Here is a 9,556-nt window from a genome sequence, read left to right on the forward strand (position 1 = left end):
GATGGAGCCGAGTTTTCTGCAGGGTTTCCAAGACTATAAAACTACAGGAGCAGCCAGCCAGCCTTATTTCTCCAGAGGAAGTCAGTGGGTGGGTTTGAATCTCTGCCCTGGTGGCTAGCAGTTCAATACTTAAACCACAGAGTCACCAGCCTCTTCATCACTTTTGATACATCCTTGTCATAATTTAAAAAAATCCAAACCCAATGCTATCGAGTTGATGCTGGCTCACAGCGACCCTGTAGAATGGGATAGATCTGCCCCTGTGGGTTTCTGAGACTGTGACTCTTTACGGAAAGCCTCATCTTTCTCCCAGAGAGCTGCTGGCAGTTTCAAACTGCTGACCTTGCAGTGATCAGCCCAATGTTTACCCATGGTGGCACCAAGGCTTTAATTGTCCTGGTAATAACTCAGTATTAATCATGAAGCAAGAGACTGTGGAATTGGGCTATGGATTTGTGGGGGGCATGAATTGCCAGAAAGACGTTATTTTTATTTTTAAAAACGTCTTACTTGTACTTTTACGTTTTTCATGGTGACTTGTCTGAAGGTTTACAGAGCCAATCGGTTTTCCATCCAACCAACAGCTCATACACATTTTATTTCACCTCGTTGACTCTCATCCCTAACATTGAACATCAGCTTATCTCCTGTCCTCCCTGGAACACCTGGAACACCAGTTTCCCGTCTCTTTTCTTCCAGAACTCAGCCCTTGGGTCAAGACTGTGCTTTGGATCTCAAATGGCCGATTATTCGCAGGTGTGCATACCTAGGGTTTCCCCTTCCGGACCTGTAGCATGGTGCCCTTCACCTGGAACTGTTAGCACCAAGGTCAGCAATTCGAGCCCACCAGCTGCTCTGGGACAGTGCTGAGGTATTCTGTCTTGTCGCTATGATTCACACCAACTCGGTGGCAAGGAGTGACTGCTTGAATGAAAATTGGGCCACATGGTTTTCTAAGGGCTGTAGTCCTGGGGTGCCACAAGTCTTACTCCCACTAGTAAGCCTGCTTTTGTTGTTTTGTTTAATTTTTCTTCTTGTTTTTAATGGTTTTGAATTTTGTTCCAGTGTGCTGTGGATAAATAAAAGACTGTACTGAATACAACAAAACATTAGCAGTAGCTGTTTATTGGTGGAATTCATGGCGAGCTTTTCTTTCTCCTCTGGACTTTCTTGGTATTTTGCAAAGTGGCTTTGCAAAACCATTGGCATAAAAGTTTACAAACCCAAACTACAAGTCCCAGGAAAGATCATGCGGCGGGCTCCGGAAGATCAACCTTCCTCAGCTGCAATGATCTCTGGGATTAGTAGTCCAGTGGCAATAGCCAGTTGGGCCGCACTCTGACAGTATGAAGACTGAGGCGGGAACCACGGCCATTCCGGCCAATGTACAGTATGCACTCGGGCTAAGTGGTAATCAGACAGCCAATAGGCGCCCGGATCTACCTGATTGACGCGCGCTGCAGCCTATAAGGGGTTCATTAGGCGGGGTGAAGCGCGCTAGCTGTAGTACGAACTATGGGAGGCGGCTGGTGGTGGGCTCGGGCTGCCCGCCTCGCCCGACTCCGCTTCCGGGGGGCGCTGGTGCCGCCACAGCGGCCCCGGAGCGGGGGCTCCCGGGGGCCCTTCGTCCCCGGGCACAGCCCTCGCGCCGGGGTTTCGCCGCCCCCGGTATCCGAACTGGATCGCGCGGACGCCTGGCTCCTCCGGAAGGCGCATGAGACAGGTTGGGGGCCGAGGTCGGGTCTGGATGGCAGGGGGGCCGTGTCTGAGTGGGGACTGAGGTGGGGGTGTCTGCTGGAAACAAGGCCGGGAATCTGGACGGAAAGGGGCTTCCGTGGAAGCTCTGGCTTTCAACTGCAGCCTGCAGGGGTGGGAGGGTTTGCTGGATGCACGGTGGGGTTAGGTTAGCGGGGTGCAGCCGAGGTCGCAGAAGTGGGGAGGCAGAGCCTGGCAGAATGGGGTCCCTCTGGATGAGAGCGAGAAGAAAGAAACCCTGGTGGTGCTGCGGGCTAAGCTTTGAGCTCTTAACCGCAAGGTCGTGGTACAAGCGAAGCCCAACTAGAGTAGGCGGGCAGGAGTGGGGGGAGATGAGGTGGTCTGTTCCCTAAAGACTTACAGCAGCAACACATAGGGTCGCTAGGAATCGTAATGGGCTGCATGGCAGTGGGTTTGGGTTTTTTGGTTCAGCGATGAGCGAGGCTTCTGGGAGCTGCTGGCAGCGGGGGCTGCCTCCGAGCAGCCAGTGGAGATGCGGGGTGGGGGTTGGAATGGAGCGCAGCACTCTGCATAGGCGGGAGTGCTGATCCCACCGGGAAGAGGGAAGTTTCTGATTGGGGGAGAGCACAACCAATAGGAGAGGAGCTGTTCGCCAATTGGGCGGAGAGGCGATCTGGGCTGCAAGGGGCGGGACCTCGTGGGAGGGAGTCCCTAGTTCTTTAGGATGAGGCCGCTAGGAGGCTGGGGTGTCCTTACTGCGCTCGCCTGTTAGCGTCACAGCAGGGATTTGGGTATGAGATTAGAGGGTGGGGGGAGAGGGGCGGGAGGGCGTACTGGTAATAGACAGTGGTATTTGAGGCAAAGGGAAGAGGGAGACGGTTTATCCCAGAAGTCTGAGAAAGGGTTGGAGGAGCCACCCAGAGGGGCTTGGGGGCATGGGAGGAAGTTGACCTCGCTCATCCCTTAGGCTCTCCCTGTCCTCCCACCTCGATTCTGCAATTTGGGCCGGTACTCTTTTTCAAACTTGATGTTGCAGGGTCTAAGAGTGAGGGGTTCAGAAGTACAGGGGTGAGGGTGAATTTTGGGTTGTGGAGCTTCTGCGATGGGTGGGATGAGGGCGAGACTCCACCGTTTGACTCATCACTTCTGCGCCAGTGGAGGGGAGGGTGGTGGCAATGCTGAAGTCCCTCCCACCTCTCTCCTCCCAGCCTTCCTCTCCTGGTTTCGAAATGGCCTCCTGGCGTCCGGGATTGGAGTCATCTCCTTCATGCAGAGTGACATGGGTCGGGAAGCCGCCTATGGTGAGTCTCCTCTGACCCTGTCTCCCCCATCCTCCCCAATCCTACCTCTTGGGCATATCTGAGAACTCATTGATGGCCCAGGGTAAGACCATTCCGGGGAAAGGCAAGGTTCCTTGTCCCAATATACAGAGCCCTTGTTCTGGCGCGCGCGCGCGCGTGCGTGCGTGCGTGCGTGCGTGCGTGCGAGCAAACTCCCTGCCCTCAGTCTCCCTCTCTGCGGAATGGGTAGAGCTACATCTGTGGTTCTTAGCAGGGCATTTTGGACAAGTTCTAGAAGCCCTCTCTGGTACTCTCTCTCATGCAGTCAGCGCTATGTTAGCCCTGACCCTGACCTTGGTCATCCCCTTCCTGACCCCATCTCAGCTCCCAGCCCCACCTATAACCCTTTGGATACATTTTGTATGCAGCCCCCCTCAGCCCTATCCAGTGCTGACCAGCCTCTCCGGCCCTCTCCCCCTCGCAGGCTTCTTCTTGCTGGGCGGCCTGTGCGTGGTCTGGGGCAGCGCCTCTTACGCCGTGGGCTTGGCTGCCCTACGGGGGCCCATGCAGCTCTCGTTAGGGGGCGCCACCGTGGGAGTGGGGGCCGTGCTGGCCGTCAGCCTGCTTTGGGCCTGCGCAGTCGGCCTCTACATGGGCCAACTTGAGCTGGATGTGGAACTGGTACCTGAAGATGACGGGACAGCGGAAGGCCCCGACGAGGCTGGCCGGCCACCACCTGAGTGACTGCAGCCGCTGGCCCTGCGGGCAGGACAGCCTGGGGCCCGCAGGCCTGGACATTAAATTCTGACCCACCCTTCCAGATGTTGAGTGGTCTGTGGAGAGGGTGGAGGGGTGGAAGGAGGAGGGAGGGACCGAAGAGAACATCAGCACAAGGAGATTGGCACTTTGCCCCCCAGGGACAAATGCTGCCCGAGGGGAAACTGGTATTTAATTCTCCAGGGGTCCGAGCCATGTCCGGGCTATTAGTCTCCCTCCCTCTGCTCCCTGGTGCCCATGGGCCTGGGGTAGGGCAGGCCCAGGGCTGGGTAGTGGGCCTCAGGACGCGTAGGGCCCGGGCCCAGCCTCTGTAGGTGCGGGTACAGGAGACCCAGCTCGGTGGGACCATAGCGGATAGTGCCTGGCGTGCACAGACCCCGCATGCTGGGCGCCAGGAAGCCCGCATGGAACAGGGACCCCGGGGGCTCCCCAGGCAGCGCCAGGCCCCAGGGCCGCACCACGTCTGGCTTCAGGGCCCCTGCCCGGATGACCGACGTGAACTCGGGCTGTGGCCGGGTGGGGCAGCCTGGCGGCGGGGCCTCTTCCTCGCTGTCCTCCGGGTCTGCGGGTTTCCCTGGGCCAGGTTCTACTTTGATGCGCTTGCCCCGGGTCTGTGGACGCTCATCCTTGTCCGGGGGGGCAATCTGCTTCCCGCCCACTGGAGGGTCTGGCTCTGGAAGAGGAAGATTCCCGAGAGGACTGTGCACGCGCATGCGTCCCCGACTGAGTTTTCCCATCCGCGGAATGGGGCCGGACTCATTGGGCCCTAGCTTGGAGGCTCTGTTGTGTAGTGGTTAAGGGCTCAACTGCGAACCAAGAGCTTGGTGGTTCAAACCCCGCTCTGAAGGCAAAGGAAGGGTTTGGCCGTCTGCCTCCGCAGATTTACTGCCCTTGGGGAACCCTCCAGAGCAGTTCATGGGAGGCACTCTTCCTCAGAATCGGCTCAATGGCCCAGTTTGGGTTGTTAAGTATGTGGAAGGAGCCCGGATAGGGAAGCCTAGACCTGTGCTGGCCAGTCATCAAACGTTCCATGATGGAATGTTCTAGAACTGCGCTGGAGCCACCAGCTGCAGGGGTGGGGGGTCGGGGGATGCTACAAAGCCCTGGAATGTGATCAAGGACCTGCATTTCTCGTTTGACTTCAGTTTCGTGCCCATGTAAAATCCCACCTGTGACTAGTGGACATCTGGGCTCTGGAATGTGTCTCACCTGTGGGCTGGGGCTCAGGGCTGGGCGGATCCTCAGATGTCACCCTGGCCGGAAGCTGGAAGGCGTCCAGAGGCGTTTGGCTGCCCTCAGCTTGGCTGGGGACAAGACAACAGTATTGGGAATATGGGATGGTGAGCTGCCCAGCCTCTGGGAAAAGTAGCTCCCCCTCCTGCCCTTCCCTACTGTGCACGCAGACCACTGGCGGGGATGGTAGAGTCCCTCCCTCACCAGTGGCTATAGACACAAGCTCCATCCCATGTCACCCCCTCCCTGAGGCATGAAAGGCCCTCCTTGTGCCCTCAGCTCCCTCTACACAGCAGTCAGAAAGGTGCTCCCCAAAATCACAGTCAACGGTGCTCCTCTCCTACTCTACAACCTTCCTTGGCTCCCTAGTGCCCCTGGAGTTGAAGTTGCATTAAGAGGTGGCCCTGCCCTCTTCAGCCTCAGGGCTGAATCCAGCCCTGGATCCAGCTCTGGGCTATGCTTGTGCCCCCTGCCTGCAATGCCCTCCCCTGGCTGAAACCAGCCATGATGGCCTGGCCCAATTAGAGTCAAGTTTGACTCACACACACCCCTCCCCCAACCCGGGACCAGGGTGGCCTGGACGCTGCCTCCCTCACATACACTTTTCCCCTGAGATGCCAGTTGCCTGGTCCTTGTTTCCCTTCCCCTGCGGTGTCTTCACACCGTTCCCTGAAGTGTACCCCGTCTAGAAGCCCCCACGAAGCGCAAGAGGTGGGTTCCAGGAGAGGTGGGTTCCAGGCGGCTGAACTCCGAGCCCTGGGGGAAGGAGGCGTGGTCTCACCTAAGCACGTGGCTGACCCAGAGCACGTGGCGCTCCCCAGGGTTCTTGCCACTCACGGCCACCGTGGCCACGGACTGCAACCAGACGAAGCCCCCTGCTCGCTGTAGCCAACGGTAATAACCGGTCATCACCTGGCCCTTGTCCAGTACTGGGTCCGACCCAGGACAGGGCGAGATCAGAGGAATGGGGGTGAGTTGACAGGTGAGAGAGACAGGAGACCAACAGAGACAAGAGTTGAGGCCGTAGAGTTCAGACAGGGAGAAGAGAGGAAAAGAAACGGACCATCAGAAGGTGCGGCACCCTGGCGTCAAGGCCCCCTGGCTCTTGAAGAGGGTTGGGGTGGGAGACCCAACAGCCTCCCTCTCCTGCTCCCCCCTGAGCCCTTGTTCAGAGTCTCCTGGCTCTCCTGGCTGTGCTGAGTTAGGCTGGAGGTGCAGCAGGAAGGACTGCAGTCAGCCAGGAAGAAGGACTTCCAGACACACTGGGCGCTCAGGGCCGGAATGAAGGTAGGCAGGAAGGGGTGGGGGCGGGGCGGTTCTCACGGTCTAGGTGGCTTTGGCGGATTCTTGCCGCGTCCTGACCATGGACGAACTGGTAGCAGCTCCGCCCCACCAGCTCCGAGGGCCCCAAGTCCATGTGGTCACTGACTCTGAGGGAGTGGGTGACAAAGAAGGGGGGGGGGGATCCCAGGCCATGGGTGGGGGTGGGGGAAGAGGCAGGGTTGGCATCCAGCTCACCCTGAACTCCAACCCCGACCTTGGAGGTAAGGGTGGGGGGTGTGCTCTGGTCCTCTGTTTCCCCCTCTGTAAAACGGGACATTAACAGCACATCTTGGTCTGGAGCACCCTGGAGGTGCTGGGGCAGGGAAACACGGGGAGGGTTTGGACCCGCCCTCTACCCTGCCACCCTCTCCTCCGGCCCCGGTACCTGCTCTCACAAGCAAGGATGGTGAGCCCCAGGCTAAGGCGGAAGACAATCATGTGGCCGTGCAGCGGCAGCTCGGCCAGCGGGGCCGGGGGCAGCGTATGGCCCAGCGCCACCAGGCCCAGCGCGCGGGCCCGGAGGCGCCCGGTCACGTGGATGACCTGCTGGTGGTGGGCGTGGTTGGAGGGGCGGGGGTCGAGGGGGTGCAGGGGGGTGCACCCAGTCCTGGGGCAGTTCCCTGACCCAGTCCCCTAAGTTCCACCCTCTGGGGCCTAGCTGGGGGCCTTCCCTAAGCCCGGAGACTCCCCGAAGCCACAGTCCGGCATTCTCGGTCGCCCTCGGAGCAGGGCAGGCACGGAGTGGGAGCGGGAGTGGGAGGCCAAAGTCTGGGCTGGAGAAGGCACACGCACCTTGTACCCCGACGCCTTGACGTGCAGCCCGCGCTTCGTGAGGGCGGATTTCATGCGGATGAAAAATGAGCGTTCCTGGACCCGCGAGGATGGGGCCACCTGCGCGGGGCTGGTCTCTGGGGCCAGAGGAGAGGAAGATGAGTCAGTGGAGGAGGAAGGCAGGCACCCGCGCCCAGGCCTAGCAGCCGGCCAGGCCAGATCAGATCCGGGAGACCCGCTGGCCTCCCCCAGCCTCCCCTCCCTTCTTCCCCCATCCCCCTCCAAGCTCACATCCGGCCCTGTCCCTTCTGCTCTGAGTCCTGAAGGCCTTTAGAAGAAAGCCCAGCTCTTCCCTGGTGACAGTTGGACTACTTAGTGGGAGTGTAGTGGTTATGTGTTGGGCTGCAAACCCCAAAGTCAGCAGTTCAAAATCACCAGCTGCTTCAGCGAAAGAGGAGGCTTTGTACTCCATAAAGAGTTATAGTCGGGGAAGCCCACAGGGGCCCGTTCTACCTTGTCCTAGAGCAGTGGTTCTCAACCTTTCTCATGCTGCGACCCTTTCATACAGTTCCTCATGTTGCGGTGACTCCCAACCATAACACTATTTTCATTGCTACTTCATCACTGTCATTTTGCTACCATTATGAATCGTCATGTAAATATCTGATAGGCAGGATGTATTTTCTTTTCTTATTTCCCCCCTTATTTTATTTAGCATCTATTTTCATGCTTACAAATTGAACATCATGAAAGCATCGTGATGAATCACAAAAACAATGTGTAATTTTCATATTGTGAAATACTTATTTCTAATGGCAATTAAATTTTGTCTCGAAGCATGGTGTAGCATGGGTAACAGTCTTGACGCTGGGTACTTGTAGGTGGGTGTTTCTGCATGTGGGCACCACCTGGAGACAGATAGAGGAGCGGTGTCTCGGTTCCTAAGACCTTGGGAAATGTGTGTTTTCTGATGATCTTAGGCCACCCCTGTGAAAAAGGTCGTTCAACCCCCCAAAGGGGTCAAGACCCACAGGTTGAGAACTGCTGTCCTTTAGGGTCTCTGTGAGTCAAAATCAACTCAATGGCAGTGAGGGTTTTTTTATTGTTTCTATAGGAGCAGAGAGCCGCATCTTTTTTCTGAGGATTGGCCAGTGGGTTGGAAACTCCGACACAGCAGTTAGCTGTCCAGAGATAACCTGACAGCACCCTCAGGCCTCCGATGCCCAATAAAAAGAACATCCTCGTCATCTCAAAGGAGTCTTGTTGGCGGAGTGGCTACTAATCGGTAAAGAGTTACCATCTCAGAAACTCACAAGAGCCTCTGGGTCGTGATGAGTTGGAATCGATTTGATTGGAATAGGTTCCATGGGCCGGGAGTTACTGAGTTATTTGTCCCGAGGTAAACCATGGTGCCTCCCAAAGTCTCAGAGTTCAAGGGGTATGCCCCTCCCCCCTCAGCATCCCAGTAGCCTTCCCCACTGGGGAAAGGAGCTAGGAGCCCCGTCCCTGGGGCCAGGCAGGTCCAACTCAACCAGTTACAGCACCTTGCCCTCTCTATGCTGGGCCTCAGTTTCCCCCCTCTAAACGGGAGGGTAATCATAGTTTCTGCTTTGTAGGGGGCTTCTGGGGGGGGGACAAGGCAATGATGTATTTAGAGGCACAAAGGCCAACCCCAAACACAAACATTTATAATGACAGTAATAAGCCTGCATTATTATCCCTAAAGCCACTGGTCTGTCTGTTAGCGCTCCAACAACTCAAATTCAACTCACTGCTTCCAGTTGATTGTGACTCCCAGTGACCCTATAGGATAGGATAGTGCTGCCTTTGTAGATTTCCAAGACTGTAACTCTTTGCAGCCCAATGCTTAACCATTCTGCCACCAGGGCTCTCTCTAAAGCTCAAATCCCGGGCCTCCAGGCAATCTTAAGGGAGCTTAGATGAATTTAAGGGACCCTGGTCTCAGCACGTCCATTCTGACTCTGATTCACTTTCTATAAACTTGCTTTTGCGCAAGCTTTGGCTTAAGGAGGGTCCCAGCTGGGTACAGTACATCCCATACCCTCCACGGCCCCCCTCACAGGCCTTCTGGCCTCATGCTCTGGGGGCCTATGGAGTTACCAATCTCTGGGGTCTCGGCCAGCGAGGAGGAAGAGGAAGAGGAGGATGAAGAGGAAGAGATGGAGGACGGGGTGGGGGGTCCGGGCGTCCGTGCCTGCATGCCCAGCTGCTCCAGCACCTCGGAGTGGTCCCCAGGATGGACATAGTCGAAGACGCTGCTGCCCGTCAGCTCCACCTGCCGGCGATGGAGGAAAATGCACGGAGGAGCGAGCGACGCGCGCGAGGGCTCGTCCTCCCGCCAGCCTTAGGCGCGCTCTTCAAGCCGGTCTTGGGACTCTGTTCTTTATTCAGGGATGATACGAACTTCGGTTTAAAGTGTGTGTGTGTGTGTGTGT

General features: G+C 57.2%; 2 protein-coding genes across 2 annotated transcripts in view; one reads left to right on the forward strand and one right to left on the reverse strand.

Moving 5' to 3' along the window:
* Positions 1 to 1,515: 1,515 nt before the first annotated feature.
* On the forward strand, positions 1,516 to 3,816 carry TMEM160 (transmembrane protein 160). The gene is made up of 3 exons (XM_004710399.2): positions 1,516 to 1,723; positions 2,925 to 3,017; positions 3,481 to 3,816. The coding sequence occupies exons 1-3, from the start codon at positions 1,516 to 1,518 to the stop codon at positions 3,738 to 3,740; spliced, it is 561 nt and encodes a 186-aa protein (XP_004710456.1). The 3' UTR covers positions 3,741 to 3,816.
* Positions 3,817 to 3,959: 143 nt separating this feature from the next.
* The window catches only part of NPAS1 (neuronal PAS domain protein 1), a 21,105-nt gene continuing 15,508 nt past the window's right edge, over positions 3,960 to 9,556 (reverse strand). The window contains exons 5-11 of the mRNA XM_004710606.2: positions 9,222 to 9,396; positions 7,122 to 7,237; positions 6,715 to 6,872; positions 6,330 to 6,436; positions 5,788 to 5,935; positions 4,983 to 5,077; positions 3,960 to 4,446 (exon numbers count right to left, since the gene is read on the reverse strand). Coding sequence (XP_004710663.1) covers positions 3,980 to 4,446; positions 4,983 to 5,077; positions 5,788 to 5,935; positions 6,330 to 6,436; positions 6,715 to 6,872; positions 7,122 to 7,237; positions 9,222 to 9,396 — 1,266 coding nt within the window. The 3' untranslated portion in view covers positions 3,960 to 3,979. The remainder of the gene's footprint in view (positions 4,447 to 4,982; positions 5,078 to 5,787; positions 5,936 to 6,329; positions 6,437 to 6,714; positions 6,873 to 7,121; positions 7,238 to 9,221; positions 9,397 to 9,556) is intronic.

Source organism: Echinops telfairi, unplaced genomic scaffold, assembly GCF_000313985.2.
Source record: "Echinops telfairi isolate 266 unplaced genomic scaffold, ASM31398v2 ScPeMD7_655;HRSCAF=1070, whole genome shotgun sequence".
NCBI classification, from domain to species: domain Eukaryota; kingdom Metazoa; phylum Chordata; class Mammalia; order Afrosoricida; family Tenrecidae; genus Echinops; species Echinops telfairi.